Source organism: Hyla sarda, chromosome 6 (assembly GCF_029499605.1).
Source record: "Hyla sarda isolate aHylSar1 chromosome 6, aHylSar1.hap1, whole genome shotgun sequence".
NCBI classification, from domain to species: Eukaryota; Metazoa; Chordata; class Amphibia; order Anura; family Hylidae; genus Hyla; species Hyla sarda.
The window spans coordinates 225,055,085-225,072,726 of record NC_079194.1 but is presented as its reverse complement, the minus strand read 5'-3'; the positions used below and the strand labels follow the sequence as shown (position 1 = coordinate 225,072,726).

The following is a 17,642-nucleotide window of genomic DNA, read 5'->3' as shown; positions in this document are numbered from 1 at the left end:
GTTGTTTTGTTACTGAACAGAACATTACAAGACCTGTTTAAACATTACTTTCTTGTCCCTGCCTCTGCCTGCTATTTTGCTACTATATTACTTGGTTCTATGCTATGCTAATATCTTAGAATATAGATACTGTATAATATATATTTATATATGTCACAGTTTTTGCAGGTCTTGATTCCTTTAAAGTGGTACTCCAGTGGAATTTTTTTTTTTTTAATCAACTGGTGCCAGAAAGTTAAACAGATTTGTAAATTACTTCTATTAAAAAATCTTAATCCGTTCAATAGTTATTAGCTACTGAATACTACAGAGGAAATGCTTTTCTTTTTGGAACACAGCGCTCTCTGTTGACATCTCTGTCCATTTTAGGAACTGTCCAGAGCAGCATATGTTTGCTATGGGGATTTTCTCCTACTCTGGACAGAGATGTCAGCAGAGAGCACTGTGGTCATGATGTCAGCAGAGAGCACTGTGTTCCAAAAAGAAAAGCATTTCCTCTGTAGTATTCAGAAGCTAATAAGTACTGGAAGGATTAAGATTTTTTAATAGAAATAATTTACAAACCTGTTTAACTTTCTGGCACCAGTTGATTAAAAAAAAAAATAAAAAAAAAAAAAAAGGTTTCCACTGGAGTACCCCTTTAAAATAAGCACAAAGTGAGTCAGTTATTTGGTAATGTTATTGCACCTGTGCAACCAGATAGTAATGTGCAACAAAGTTGCTGGATGTGAAAACATAGAATAAAAGTTAAAAGGCAAACATTCACTTTAAAGCCAATATGCTCAGCAGAGGAGGTGATATAATGCTAATCAGGCAGTAAAGAGTTATCAGATTTCTGTTACATTAGTGGTTAGAGCCAGAGGGTGCAATAGGGGATTTCACAAAATGATAACCATCTCCTTTCCGTGACAGATGCCAATGACTGCTTTATCAGAAAAAATAAAATAAGAATAATAATAGAAAGTGATTTACACTCACATCATGATATGTTGATATGGTCAGGGTATACCCTGGGGCAGATCTCTGCCCATAGGCCCCATGAATATTGACATCTGTTGGGATGGTATATGGAGTAGTAAAGAACAGCAGACTGGCAAAAACACACACTAAAGTACATGTTTCTATAGTACTGCTATGACTACTCAGGGGCATTTGCAAGTGGTATATATTGGAGAATGCTCCCTACGTATACCCAAAATCCCCTAGTTGATTGTGAGCCCTCACTGACAGGGCCCTCCCTCAAAACAGTAAATGACCAATATAATGTTCACTGTTCTTGCCTTCTTATTATAGGTCTTTTAACCTCTTATTATATGTACAAAGCTCTGGAACTATGTGCACTCCAAGAAAAGAAAATAAGATGAAATGTAAACAGAGCCTTACAATCAAAGCTACTTTATTCTCAATTATCTTTGAAAGGAGAGGAAAACTACACTTCTAGAATAAGAAAAGTTTCACATTAGCTTTAAAAACAAAACAAAAAAAGTGTATGAGACTTGAAGGGCTGCTCCAGATATGCAATGCAGAGAAATCTGCTAGAAACCCACTGATACCCCTGATGTCATTTCAACTTCCATGACACTAGAGAAATTAATCATTTTCCATGTTTTGCTACTAAAGGGGGTTTGGATCATCTAATTTGTTAAAAAGGGCAGTTTGGGTCAAAAAATAAAATGGCTATTACTCACCTTCCTGGTCCTCCACTGTCCCGATGCTTATTGGGTCCCTGCTAATCTCCACTTAGGCTGTGTTCACATGGGGGAATGTCAGCACAGAGAATATCATAGACTAAAATGCATCTCCGTGAAGAGTTTAAATTTCCATTCCCGATGTTTCCGGCGCTGTAATTCTGCTATGTGAACAGCGTAGCAGAATCCCATTAAAATCAATGTGACTCTGCTGCTGCGGAATCACCGTGCAGAATTCTAATGTGGAATTCTGCACCGAAATTCCATCGTGTGAACAAAGCCTTACTTGTCCCCTTTTAACACAGAAAAAATGCTGACTTAGGGTCACTGCTAAGGCCAGAAGACATTTTCTGTGTGTTGGGAAAGGAAGTGAATCAGTGGTCAACCAGTAAGTATCATAATGGGAGAGAGGGGTGTCCCTTTTAAAAATAAAATAATTCCACCAGACAACCGCTGAAAGCAGCAGTAATGCGCACACATGATTTTCAGAGCAACACGATCCCAGCAATCAGCCAAATAATCATCCTGTGTAAAAGGCCCTTAAAAAGGTGGAATTCCCCTTAATCTCCTTAACAATGTCTGTATTTGTAAGACATGGCAGCCTAAACAGGTTTGCAATTGGCTTTACTTAGCAAACTTGCATGGTTCTGTAGAGATCTTATCTTTCCCCCCTTGTTGTTTGCTGGGTGCCTGGAATCAGATCACCGCTCAGCCCATTCGTCATGTCTGACACCTCCAAGCATAGTCCATTAACTTAGATGCTGTCAGACGCAGAAGCAAATGACCTGCCTCTGACCCAGCAATGGCGGAAAAGTGAGTGGACGGCAGCAGCAGAAAGAAATAATCAGAGGAGCTGAAGGGTCATGTCCTGTCATTAGTTCTATGCTGCCCAAACCACGGGCAGCATAAATCTAGTTTAAGCATTGTGAGCCCAGAATACTTTGATTTACTTTGAGACACTTAGGGCATTTCAGAGCAATCATAGTTTAAAATGCCACAGGGACCCGGGTAACTAGTCCTCCGGGCAGGTCCAAGCAACTGCTCTCCCCCAGCCGGCTTAAGTAATGGCTTAGCAGTGTTTTGGGAGAGCTGTGTCACTCAAGCTGGCAGGGAGCAGCCACTGACCGCACTCGAGGACTAGATACCCAGGTCCCGGCAGCAAAAAAAGGAAAGCAGGTTCCCTATTCTTCATGCTTGATGACGGGTACTGATTAAGCACCCTACACACAGAACCCAACTGGGTCCATTGTCAATTTGCTAAGAATCCCGCTCATTTCTCAGCCCATTTCTTGGACCTTGACCATGATGTAAAATTTAGAGTTTACACTGCATTTTTCCCTTATGTTTAGCATGTATTTTGAAAAAACTACCAATGTATGCTAAATGCTTAACCCCTAATATAAAACACAATAAAAAAGGAATAGCTAATAGCAATATCTATCCCCTTAGGCTATAACTGCATCTGTTTAAAGGATGCATTATGAGAAGCTAACAAGGTATCTGCTGTAAAATGGATTAGTCTATGGATGATGGATGCCACCTGCCAATGCCACTGTTTAATGTATACATTGGAGCTTTCCCTGGCATAAACGTTAAATGGAGGCAATAAAATGCAGCAAAGCGCCAGCCTTATACATTACATGAGTCAAATTATTTGCATAATATACTCTTGCACTAACAAAATAAACATCTGACGCCTAAAACATGAGCTTTGTATTTCTGCTTAACGCATTAGCATGAAATACTATTATATCTGGTACTCCACCATGGGGAGCACAGTCCCTGTGTGAGAGGTTAAAGGGGTATTCCAGGAAAAAACTTTTTTTTATATATATATATATATATATATATATATCAACTGGCTCCAGAAAGTTAAACATATTTGTAAATTGCTTCTATTAAAAAATCTTAATCCTTTCAGTACTTATGAGCTTCTGAAGTTAAGGTTGTTCTTTTCTGTCTAAATCCTCTCTGATGACACCTGTCTTGGGAAACGCCCAGTTTAGAAGCAAATCCCCATAGCAAATCTCTTCTAAACTGGGCGTTTCCCGAGACAGGCGTCATCAGAGAGGATTTAGACAGAAAAGAACAACCTTAACTTCAGAAGCTCATAAGTACTGAAAGGATTAAGATTTTTTAATAGAAGTAATTTACAAATCTGGTTAACTTTCTGGAGCCAGTTGATATATATATATATAAAAAAAAGTTTTTTCCTGGAATACCCCTTTAATTGTCAGCTAAATGTTGACATGCCAGAGCAAGCCGCATACTACAGGAAAATGACAGAGCATTACCAGCCAGGTTGGCTTCCCACAGACAGGACCATCCACAGTGCTATTCTCTTGTGTAAATTCCACTTCTGGATTGAGGATGCCAGACAGACCACACCAAACAGCAGCAAGTGAATGTCTTTGAAGTATTCAGATGCCACCTGCAAAAAAAAGCCAAAACAAAAAGGTTAGTTCTCAATAGTGTCCACCTCTGGATACAATTTTTGTATAGATCCAACATTCTGTGGCAATTTCTTTTTAGTGAAACCTTTATGGATAGCAACTAGAAGTCAGACTGCCTGTATAGATACAGAGGGAAATTAGGAGGGCTTTTCCATACTCCAGACGGAGATTCTATCTGTTATGGGTGCCAGCGAATCTAGCCAGTGCTAGAAACACCCTGAGTGTAGGTTTCTTTGTGGGTTTCAATTCCCTACAATTTATTTTCCACAGTATTTACTAAGGTTTCCCTACATTTTCCTTTTTTTACACCTGCTCTGATCTGTAGGGTTTTCCTCAGCTGAAATCCACCACATTTTCTGTGGAAACGTTAGTAAATATGTACCGTATTTTTCGCCCTATAGGACGCACCGGCATATAAGACGCACCCAATTTTAAAGGTGCAAAATCTAGAAAAAAAATAAAGATTCTGAACCCAACAGTGATCTTCAACCTGCGGACCTCCAGATGTTGCAAAACTACAACACCCAACATGCCCGGACAGCCGTTGGCTGTCCGGGCATGCTGGGAGTTGTAGTTTTGCAACATCTGGAGGTCCGCAGGTTGAAGACCACTGGTATAGGAGGTAATACTCACGTGTCCCCGCCGCTCCGGACCCGTCACCGCTTGTCACCGCTGCCCTGGATGTCGCTCCATCGCTGTCGCCGCGTCCCCGTGGTGTCCCCGACGCTTCGGACGTCTTCTTCCCCGGGATCCACGCTCTCCGTCGCCGTCATCACGTCGCTACGCAAGCCGCTCCTATTGGATGACGGGAAGGCTTGCACGACGACGTGATGACGTCGAAGGAAAGCGCCGGCCATGCAGGGGATCCCGGCATGGAGCAGACACCGACGAGGCAGGTAAGGCCCCTCCCGGTGTCCTGTAAGCTGTTCGGGACGCCGCGATTTCACCGCGGCGGTCCCGAACAGCCCGACTGAGCAGCTGGGTTAGTGTCACTTTCGCTTCAGACGCAGCGGTCAGCTTTGATCGCCGCATCTGAAGGGTTAATACAGGGCATCACCGCAATTGATATCCGCGTTGATATCCGCAGGGACCGCCGCGAGAGGTGTGATAGGGAAGAAAAAGTGCATCTTATATGGCGAAAAATACGGTAGTTTTTTTTTTTTTTTTTACGTCAGGAACATGCCCCTTTTCAGCAACCACACCCCCTTTTCAGGACAGCCACACCCTTTTTTGGGTTCTCTTAGTAAAATGGAGAGGTATTCAGGTTTTTTCAATTCTGGCGCAAACAGAATTTCTGGCGCAATGCGTTTGCAATAGTAAATGAGGGCCATTGTCTCTGTAGACAGCAATGCATTTCAGAGCAGACTCCGCCAAAAGAATGAACATACCAAGAGTCTGGGATCCGGAATTTCCGCAGCGGTCCCCCCAGAGAATCTGTAGTGTGAATAGTACAGCAGAATCCCATTGAAAACAATAAGAGGCTACTACACAGTAATTTCTGAGCAGAATTCCACTTGGGAAATGCGTATTGTGAACTTAACCCCTTAAGGACCACAGGTTTTTTCATTTTTGCACTTTCGTATTTACACCTCACCTTTTAAAAATCAGAACGCTTAGAATTTTGCCCCTACAGACCCATATGAGGGCTTGTTTTTTGTGCTACCAACTGTATTTTGTAATGATATGATTTCGCCGCCAAATTTACGGCGAAACCAAAATAAAAATATATGTGGGGCAAAATTGGGAAAAAAAAAAACCTTTTGTAAATGTTGGAGCTTCCAATTCTACACAGTGCTTTTTTCAGTAAAATTTACACCATGGCCGACATTTATCATTGTCTTTAGACAGTTTTTTGTGTCTAGAAAAGGCGCAACAAAGGAGCAAGCAGGGTTTATTTGCGCCTTTTGGTTTACACATTTCTGCGGATTTTGAGTTGCAATCCACTGATTTTGGCAATACACATGATATGGAAGGGTTTTATGAACTGCGCTTTTTTGTGTGAAAAGGAGCACAAAAGGCGCAAAGCAACTGAAAAGTCTCTAAAACTACACCAGTCCAGACTTACCGTATATACTCGAGTATAAGCCGACCCGAATATAAGGCAATTCCCCTAATTTTACCCCAAAAACCCAGGAAAAGTTATTGACTCGACCATAAGCCTAGGGTGGAAAATACATCATCCCCCCCTGTCATCATCCCCCCCTGTCAATCCCTTCATCAGTGGTCTTCAACCTGCAGACCTCCAGATGTTGCAAAACTACAACTCCCAGCATGCCCGGACAGCCATTGCCTGTCCAGGCATGCTGGGAGTTGTAGTTTTGAAACCTCTGGAGGTCCGCAGGTTGAAGACCACTGCGGCATTCGTCATCATCCATGCCGCCCCCCCCCCCCCCTTTTGTTTTGTACTCACCTCCCCTGAGCTGGTCAGAGCCATCTATGCTGCAGGGACCGTCCGGTGGGGATGGTTAGTCATTGCGGGCTGTCCATTTTCACCGGGGGGGCCTCTTCTCCGCGCTTCAGCCCCAGAGTAGTGACGTTGCCTTGACGACGACGCGCAGGGACGTTGCGCATGAAATTCCCTGTGCGTCGTTGTCAAGGCAACGTCACTACTCCGGGGCCAAGGCCAAAGCACGGAGAAGAGGCCCCCCGGTGAAAATGTACAGCCTGCAACGACTAACCATCCCCACCGGACGGTCCCTGCAGCATAGATGGCCCGGACCAGCACACCCTAACCTCCCGCCGAGGGGAGGTGAGTATAAAACAAAGGAGGGGGGGGGGGGCGGCTGGATGATGACGAAGGCCGCAGTGGTTTTCAACCAGCGGACCTCCAGAGGTTTCAAAACTACAACACCCAGCATAGAGCATGCTGGGAGTTGTAGTTTTGCAACATCTGGAGGTCCGCAGGTTGAAGACCACTGATGAGTATAAGCCGAGGGGGGCGTTTTCAACACGAAACAGAGACAGGAGACAGACAGAGGAAGGTGAGGGGACCTCTGTCCTCCATTATGGATGATCAGATCCCCGCGGCAGCGATGCGGGCAATCCGATCATCCATTTTAGTGACTGCACTGCCGCAGATGTTGTGATCTGAATTGATCACGGTGTCTGAGGGGTTAATGGCACACATCAGCGCGGTCGCTGATGTGCGCCATTACCGGCGGGTGTCTGGCTGCTTATAGACGCTGGGACCTGCAGCACATGACACGAGCACCACTCCGGTGCTTGCGGTCATGTACTGTATGTAAATGTACGTCCTGATGCGTTAAGTACCAGGGCACCAGAACGTACCTTTAAGTCCTATGTCGTTAAGGGATAAAAATTGTCTTATCATCTTATGCACCTCCAGCCATTTGAGACCAAGTTGTTGGTTGTTGTTTAAAATTTATACTTGGAGGTGTGTAAACTCCATATGTAATGCGCCTTGAACATTTTCCAGGCAGCATTAAGGTTGCACCTGTGAGGCCATGCACCTATATCAGCCAACTAGGTGGGGCTTGTAGCCTCTCTCCCCCCTTCCATTATATGTGTGCTCAGTCACACTGGAGGCAACTGGGAGCAGGCTGCATGTCGGCCTAATGCTGCTGTAATTGCCCACTGGCCCCTGGTTTTTGCTTATCACGCACAGGTAGGATTAGCGATAGGTCCCGTGCCATTTGAGAAACCTTGGCGTTGGTGTGCGGGCTCTGATATGTCCTTCATATAAGGATATACTGGCCAATGTCTCAATTTTAACATCAGTGTTGAGGGATAGCCAATGTCATTGTATACATCTACCACAGTAGTGCACCTAAATCTCTGTATCATCTTATGACCCCCATAACTTTTGTATTTTTCCATATACGGGATGGTATGAGAGCTAATTTTTTGAGCCGTGGTCTGAAGTTTTTATCGGTACCATTTTTGTTTTGATGGGACTTTTTGAACGCTTTTTATACATTTTTTAGGGTATAAAAAGTGTCCAAAATATGCAATTTAGGAGTTTGGGTTTTCTTTTACGTATACAACATTGACCGTGTGGTTTAATTAACACTATATTTTTATAGTATGGACATGTACACACGCGGCGATAACACATATATTTTCATTTACATTTATTTTATTTTTTTAACCCCTTAAGGACGCAGGACGTAAATGTACGTCCTGGTGCGGTGGTACTTAACGCACCAGGACGTACATTTACGTCCTAAGCATAACCGCGGGCATCGGAGCGATGCCCGTGTCATGCACGGCTGATCCCGGCTGCTGATCGCAGCCAGGGACCCGCCGGCAATGGCCGACGCCCGCGATCTCGCGGGCGTCCGCCATTAACCCCTCAGGTGCCGAGATCAATACAGATCCCGGCATCTGCGGCAGTGCGCGATTTGAATGAATGATCGGATCGCCCGCAGCGCTGCTGCGGGGATCCGATCATTCATAACGCCGCAGGGAGGTCACCTCTCCTTCCTCCGTGCGGCTCCCGGTGTCTCCTGCTCTGGTCTGTGATCGAGCAGACCAGAGCAGAAGATGACCGAAAACACTGATCTGTTCTATGTCCTATACATAGAACAGATCAGTATTAGCAATCATGGTATTGCTATGAATAGTCCCCTATGGGGACTATTCAAGTGTAAAAAAAAATGTAAAAAAATGTAAAAGTAAAAGTAAAAAAAAAGTGAAAAATCCCCTCCCCCAATAAAAAAGTTCCTATTTTACCCCCAAAAAGCGTAATTTTTTTTTATGGACATATTTGGTATCGCCCCATGCGTAAATGTCCGAACTATTAAAATAAAATGTTAATGATCCCGTACGGTTAATGGCGTGAACGAAAAAAAATAAAAAAGTCCAAAATTCCTACTTTTTTAATACATTTTATTTAAAAAAAAATAATAAAAAATGTATTAAGTTCTTTATATGCAAATGTGGTATAAAAAAAAAGTACAGATCATGGCGCAAAAAATGAGCCCCCATACCGCCGCTTATACGGAAAAATAAAAAAGTTAGGGGTCATCAAAATAAAGGGATTATAAACGTACTAATTTGGTTAAAAAGTTTGATTTTTTTTAAGCGCAACAATAATATAAAAGTATGTAATAATGGGTATCATTTTAATCTCATTGACCCTCAGAATAAAGAACACACGTCATTTTTACCATAAATTGTACGGCGTGAAAACGAAACATTCCAAAATTAGCAAAATTGCGTTTTTCGTTTTAATTTCCCCACAAAAAATTGTGTTTTTTGGTTGTGCCATACATTTTATGATATAATGAGTTATGTCATTACAAAGGACAACTGGTCACGCAAAAAACAAGCCCTCATACTAGTCTGTGGATGAAAATATAAAAGAGTTAGGATTTTTAGAAGGCGAGGAGGAAAAAATGAAAACGTAAAAATTCCTTAAGGTCCGCACTATGAATGGTTTTTACCACCTGCTCACAGATGACTTGCTGTCCCCCTCATCCACTGTTTCCTTCCCTTCTCCTTATACATTGTAAGCCCTTGCGGGCAGGGTCCTGCCAGGCTTTATCAATGCGAGAGCCGGGACCTTCACGGAAGGAGAGGTAAGCTCTCGGGCTACCTCCACAGTGGATCACCCCCTCCCCCCTGCTGGGGGAGGGCAATCCACCCCACTGGACCACCAGGGAGTGTTTACAGGGTTCTTTAGACACTGATGTCAACTTTGCCGCATGTCGGCTTTTAACGCAGGCCCTCAGCTACAAGAATCAGCTGTGAGGGCCTGGCGGAGCCTGAGTCATACCCGGTTAACGGCACATGGACGAGTATACATGTCCATGGTCGTTAACCAGTTAAACTTTTTTGGGGGGCCACTGGGTATGGAGCGGGCTCGAGTCAGGAACCCGGGCGTCGGGCAATAAAATTTCAACATCCCTGAAATTCAGTTGAATAAACTGAATAAGGCCATATCTACACACAGCAGATTAGCGCTGCAAATTTTATACCGTAAATGCACAGGAATGCAATATAGTACTATACGAGTGGGCAAGGCTTTTAAAACCCCACCCATACATACCATAACATTTCCACACAGAAATCAGATCACAATGTCGATTTTAGGATCTGCAGCTTGCTCGTATTGCTGCAGAACAGCATTGATTTTCATTTAGAACCATGTAACAAACAGAAAAATTCATCATGTGTGAACATAACCTAATCTGTGAAATGTTCTTTCTTTTTTTAGAGAGAAGAATATTGATGGCCTATCTTTAGAATAGGTCAACAATAGTAGATCCATGAGTGCCATCAAAATGGGACAAGGCTGCAATACACTGCATAGACATTACTGCATGAGTGACAGGAATACGGGACCAGGGGAACAAAGTGGCTGCTGCACATGCATAGGATTTTTTTGGGTCCCACGGATGATCACCATATTGTTTGTGCTGCCCATTAAATTTTACATGTTACCCCAGTTAGAGGCTATATGCCCAGTAGAGGTGAGTAGAGTGTGTTAGGGTCCCATCCGAAGTAAAGCCACCTCTGCATGGTGGATGGGGGACACATTTCGATCAAAATGTCAGCTAAAAGTCAAAATTTTTTGACCAAGAGTGCTGCTTCAACCTTCATGTGTCTACACAGCGAGATGTAATGCCAATCGTTTTCATATAAATGGCAGCAAACAGCCAATGAACAAGTGTTTGCTAGTACATCAGCTGATCGCTGGTCCTTTTACGCAGGGCGATTATCAGGAACCAGGGTTCCTAGGAACACTCAATTGCCAGATAATCGGCCATTTTTATATTTATCAGGGTAAGGGTGCGTTCACACTGAGTAATTCAAGAGGAATTTACTCGAGTAATTCCTCTTGAATTCTCCGCTCCAAACTAATGCACATCCCCTCTGCCCATTGACTTTAATGTTTTTTCTACTGTCCTGTTCACGCTGCGGAAATTCTGCTAGCAAAATTCTGACGCTGAATTCCGTTCCGCTTAAAGAAAGAACATGTTCATTCTTCAAGCGGAATCCAAAAGCAGAATCCAATAGAAGTCAATGTTTAAAAAAAAATTCCGCCCGGCATCGTTTTCGCGCGGAATTTGCACGGAAATGGCTGAAAGACCCTTCACTTCTTTCTCCACCATTTCCGCGCGCAAAGTCCGCGCGAATAGAAAATTCTTTTTTCCGCACGTAAATTTTTCAGCGTGAATTCCTCTTGATTTGCTCAGTGTGAACGCATCCTAAGAATCTCATAAGGAATTACTCACCTCACTTGATTTCATAATACCAAACAGTGGAAACAGAAATGCAGGAACCAGCGCTGCAGCACCCAGAGGAATGGCCTCCGAAATCCAGAATGTGGCTGTGATCAGTAATACGTAAGCACATGCTGCCTCCTGAAAAATAAAAAATAAAACACTGTTTAACAGGTTTACAGTTTAACTCAGAATTCTGCACAGCATAAGTACAGATCAGGGAACATTTAAAATCAAAAGTTGTGTAGTTCCCTATAGCAGTGGTCTCCAACCTGCGGACCTCCAGATGTTGCAACTCAGTTTAACTCAGAATTTAACTCAGTTTAACTCAGAATTCTGCACAGTATAAGTACAGATCAGGGAACATTTAAAATTTAACTCAGTTTAACTCAGAATTCTGCACAGCATAAGTACAGATCAGGGAACATTTAAAATTTAACTCAGTTTAACTCAGTTTAACTCAGAATTCTGCACAGATGTTGCAACTCAGTTTAACTCAGAATTTAACTCTGTTTAACTCAGTTTAACTCAGAATTTAACTCTGTTTAACTCAGTTTAACTCAGTTTAACTCAGAATTCTGCACAGCATAAGTACAGATCAGGGAACATTTAAAATTTAACTCAGTTTAACTCAGAATTCTGCACAGCATAAGTACAGATCAGGGAACATTTAAAATCAAAAGTTGTGTAGTTCCCTATAGCAGTGGTCTCCAACCTGCGGACCTCCAGATGTTGCAACTCAGTTTAACTCAGAATTTAACTCAGAATTCTGCACAGCATAAGTACAGATCAGGGAACATTTAAAATCAAAAGTTGTGTAGTTCCCTATAGCAGTGGTCTCCAACCTGCGGACCTCCAGATGTTGCAAAGCTACAACTCCCAGCATGCCCGGACAGCCAACGGCTGTCCGGGCATGCTGGGAGTTGTAGTTTTGCAACATCTGGAGGTCCACAGGTTGGAGACCACTGCCCTATAGCAATCAGATGGTCTCTTTCATTTTTAAAAAGAGAGGCTGAAAAATAAGGACTTGAACCTGATTGGCTGCCAAGGGACTATTTTGTGTTAGCGATCAATGATGAGCGATTGTTATTTTTGACAGTAAATGGGCTGAGCTGCAATACCAAACACTGCCTTTAGGCAAGTGTGGCACTGTTTTGGGAGTATACAGAAAACAAAAAAACACAAGAGTGCCTTTTCTAGTTTTAGACCACCCTTTAACTTTCTGTGACGAACATGAGAATGTGACCATTTCAGGCAGTATGTACACATTGGCCCAGATTTATCAAACTGTGTGAGAGAAAAAATGGATGGATATTCCCACAGCAACCAATCACAGCTCAGCTAACGATCTGAGGTAAAGTGAAAGCTGAGCTGTGATTGGTTGCTGTGGGAAAATCCCTCCAGTTCCTCTCACACAGTTTGATAAATCTGGGCCTATATATAAGCTGCAGTGAAGTCTGAATGTTGAAGTGGTCGAACACGTGTGATGCTGCGCTATTCAAACGCTAGGAGCTTTATTACACAGTCCGACCCCCTGCCTGACATGAGCGCTGATCTCCTAAAGGAGTGCTCATTTATCAATGGCTCATGAAATATGCCCTCACGGAGCAAACAGGATACTTCCATATTGTTTGAATGGAAAAGAAGCGCACAAGCGCAACTGCCACTCCATGCCAACCCTCCTCCCTTGGCACCATCATGTCTATCAATTGAGTTCATTACTTTTCCTTATATTTTTCCTTATATTATAACATCTAAGAGGCTGGCACCAGGTAGCAGATATCATAGCCCATTGGTCTTGGGAGGACACATGACGTGTAAATATGCTCGATGCTTGTGAATAGAGATGAGCGAACTTACAGTAAATTCGATTTGTCACGAACTTCTCGGCTCGGCAGTTGATGACTTATCCTGCGTAAATTAGTTCAGCCTTCAGGTGCTCCGGTGGGCTGAAAAAGGTGGATACATTCCTAGGAAAGAGTCACCTAGGACTGTATCCACCTTTTCCAGCCCACGGGAGCACCTGAAAGCTGAACTAATTTAGGCAGGAAAAGTCATCAACTGCCGAGCAGAGAAGTTCGTGACGAATCGAATTTACTGTAACTTCGCTCATCTCTACTTGTGAAGTAAAGGATATTGTAGAGGTTAGGCCTGTAAGATGGAAGACCATATAGCAGTGACAGAAAAGCGGGGAAGCCAGATATGGACCTATAATGTGCACCTATAGTTACATAATCAAGGCCAACCTAAAAAATAATAATTTCTGATCCCAAATATAGCAGTCAGTAATAATCCCTGGATCATTACTGATCCAGGGAAATCTAGAAATCTAGTGCACCAAGAAGTGAACGAACACTGGCCCAATAGTGAAAACAAACCCTGCATTCTTGGCCTTTGATCCATCATTTCATCTACTCTTGGCAAATTGCTAGTCTGCTGTGTATTTCTTGACTTCTTGATCCTTTGTTGTTACGATCTCCTCCCCCCCAACATCAATGTTATCATCATCATCATCTCACATTAATTGCCCTTCCTATTGTCAATCCTGGTTTTTATTTTTTTATTTTGTTTGACTAAGGCTCTGCTCACATCATCATTGTGGCTTTCATCTAGGGTCTTCTACCCTGTGCCAGATCTGTCGCATAGAGGACAGTTTCCGTACCTGATGAAGCCCACTGACTGAGAAGACCGTCATTTCAACTAAGAGGTGAAAACGCCATTTTGTAACTTTTGGGGGCTTCGGTTTCTACGCAGTAAATTTTTTGGTAAAAATGACACCTTCTCTTTATTCTGTAGGTCCATACCATAAAAATGATACCCTACTTATATAGGTTTGATTTTGTCGTACTTCTGGAAAAAATCATAACTACATGCAGGAAAATGTATACGTTTAAAATTGTCATCGTCTGACCCCTATAACTTTTTTATTATGAAGTTTTTAGCAGTACCATTTTTGTATTGGTTGAACTTTTTGATCGCTTTTTACTTATTTTTTCATGATATAAAAAGTGACCAAAATATGCTATTTTGGACTTTGGGATTGTTTGCGCGTACGCCATTGACAGTGCAGTTTAATTAACGATATATTTTCATAATTCGGATAATTCCGCGCGTGGCGATATCACATGTTTTTATTTTTTAAATGGGAAAGGAGGGAGGGTGATTCAAACTTATTAGGGAAGGGGTTAAAGGGGTATTCTAGGCCAAAACTTTTTTTTATATATCAACTGGCTCGGGAAAGTTAAACAGATTTGCAAATTACTTCTATTAAAAAATCTTAATCCTTCCAATAGTTATTAGCTTCTGAATTTGAATTGTTGTTTGCTGTCTAACTGCTCTCTGATGACTCACGTCCCGGGAGCTGTGCATGATGGGAGAATATCCCCATAGGAACTGCACAGCTCCCGGGACGTGACATCATCATTGAGCAGTTAGACAGAAAACTTCAGAAGCTAATAACTATTGGAAGGATTAAGATTTTTTTATAGAAGTAATTTACAAATCTGTTTAACTTTCCGGAGCCAGTTGATATGTATAAAAAAAGGTTTTGCCTGGAATACCCCTTTAACTGATCTTTATTCCCTTTTTTCCCCACTTTTTTTTGCAGTGTTATAGCTCCCATAGGGGCCTATAACACTGCACACACTGATCTTTTACATTATCAAAGCGGCACCGCGATCAGTGCCGCGCACTATTAGCCATGGGTTCTGGCCCGCTATGACGCGGGGCCACGGCGTGGCCCCGCGTTATAGAAAGGGAATAGGCAGAGGGCGTACAGGTAAAAGGGGTACTCCACTGAAAAACATTTTTTTTAAATCAACTGGTGACAGAAGGTTAAACACATTTGTAAATTAATATGGAAGAAATAATAAATGGGGCTCAAGGGTCAAAGATATCTAGTTTAATTAATAAGTATTTATTAATATAAAATGTAAAAAAAGAACCAAATAGGGATGTACAGGGCCCTTGTACCTCCCTAATTAATTACATAACAATAAAATATAATAATCCCAATATAAAAACTAATAACAACTATAAAATTGATATGCAATTTGAGCCTGTAATATTAGTATAAAGATATAAAGATCTCCTGATCTTGAGGAACAGCACAGTATAAATGTTCATTCAAAAAACACTTGTTTCCGGAGATCTTCAATATAGAAAATATAGTAAAATGTATCCGCTTGCAAGTAATCAATTGATGCGGTAGTGCTGTATCCGTCCAAATCTTGGCAACTAATTACACCAACACAGTGATACAATGTGGCACTTTGTGAACAGTGGACAGTCATTCAAAATCACTCTTTAAGCATTTCTGCGTATGACATACATCAAAGAAGCCAGTTGGTAGTACATTGCATATAATGCTCACCACTCCGAAATGTCACGGATCTCCCTTCAGTATGGTCCTGGGGGCCGGCTGTCAAGCGTCGTATGGCCGGTGCCTTGCCTCTATCAGGGATCGTGCTGCTGGAGTCTCGGCCAACTCCTAAGATCGCAGCACTCGGTGGTGGGCACCGTTTGGGGGACTGCAGCGCTGTCAAGCGGAGTCCCTTGGTCTGGCCAACTTGAAATGATGGTGGTCTATAGACCTCAAGTCCTTATTGCAGATGGTCCAATTGGCTTCTCACTGGTAATTTTTATATGCGATAAGCAGAGTGAATAACCCGGCGGCGTTCCTCGTGCAAAGTTCGCGCGCTCGGGAGATGGTTCACTGTGATGAATGCCTTGGATCTGGCGAATGATTGCTTATTCTCTCAGAAGAGTGTTCTTTAATAACAGGCTCAATATCGCAATGTCTGAATTGCTGGACGCGTTTCAAAACCTTCCTCGGTTTTTTCTTCCGCTGAAGAAAAAACCGAGGAAGGTTTTGAAACGCGTCCAGCAATTCAGACATTGCGATATTGAGCCTGTTATTAAAGAACACTCTTCTGAGAGAATAAGCAATCATTCGCCAGATCCAAGGCATTCATCACAGTGAACCATCTCCCGAGCGCGCGAACTTTGCACGAGGAACGCCGCCGGGTTATTCACTCTGCTTATCGCATATAAAAATTACCAGTGAGAAGCCAATTGGACCATCTGCAATAAGGACTTGAGGTCTATAGACCACCATCATTTCAAGTTGGCCAGACCAAGGGACTCCGCTTGACAGCGCTGCAGTCCCCCAAACGGTGCCCACCACCGAGTGCTGCGATCTTAGGAGTTGGCCGAGACTCCAGCAGCACGATCCCTGATAGAGGCAAGGCACCGGCCATACGACGCTTGACAGCCGGCCCCCAGGACCATACTGAAGGGAGATCCGTGACATTTCGGAGTGGTGAGCATTATATGCAATGTACTACCAACTGGCTTCTTTGATGTATGTCATACGCAGAAATGCTTAAAGAGTGATTTTGAATGACTGTCCACTGTTCACAAAGTGCCACATTGTATCACTGTGTTGGTGTAATTAGTTGCCAAGATTTGGACGGATACAGCACTACCGCATCAATTGATTACTTGCAAGCGGATACATTTTACTATATTTTCTATATTGAAGATCTCCGGAAACAAGTGTTTTTTGAATGAACATTTATACTGTGCTGTTCCTCAAGATCAGGAGATCTTTATATCTTTATACTAATATTACAGGCTCAAATTGCATATCAATTTTATAGTTGTTATTAGTTTTTATATTGGGATTATTATATTTTATTGTTATGTAATTAATTAGGGAGGTACAAGGGCCCTGTACATCCCTATTTGGTTCTTTTTTTACATTTTATATTAATAAATACTTATTAATTAAACTAGATATCTTTGACCCTTGAGCCCCATTTATTATTTCTTCCATATTGATCCTATTTTTATACACCGTGGGTATAGGTGTATGTTGGGTTGCTCGGGTCCTCGGTGATTGTCAGATAGACAGGAGCCTCTCCATTTTGTTTATAATACATTTGTAAATTACTTCTATAAAAAATATTAATCCCTCTAGTACTGTAAGCTTCACAGGAAGTTCTTTTCTTTTTGAATTACCTTTCTGTCTGACCACAGTACTCTCTGCTGACACCTCTGTCTATGTCAGGAACTGTCCAGAGCAGGATAGGTTTGCTATGGGGATTTTCACCTGCTCCGGACAGTTCCTGACATGGACAGATGTGTCAGCAGAGAGCACTGTGGTCAGACAGAAAGGAAATTCAAAAAGAAAAGAACTTCCTTTGTAGTATACAGCAGCTAATAAGTACTGGATGGATTAATATTTTTAAATATAAGTAATTTACAAATCTGTTTAACTTTTTGGTACCAGTTGATTTAAAAGACAATGTTTT

At 42.4% G+C, this 17,642-nt stretch overlaps 1 protein-coding gene across 1 annotated transcript in view; it reads right to left on the bottom strand.

Moving 5' to 3' along the window:
• The window catches only part of LOC130276772 (solute carrier family 13 member 1-like), a 72,897-nt gene that overhangs the window by 38,431 nt on the left and 16,824 nt on the right, over positions 1 to 17,642 (bottom strand). The window contains 2 exon segments of the mRNA XM_056526610.1: positions 3,983 to 4,119; positions 11,341 to 11,469. Coding sequence (XP_056382585.1) covers positions 3,983 to 4,119; positions 11,341 to 11,469 — 266 coding nt within the window.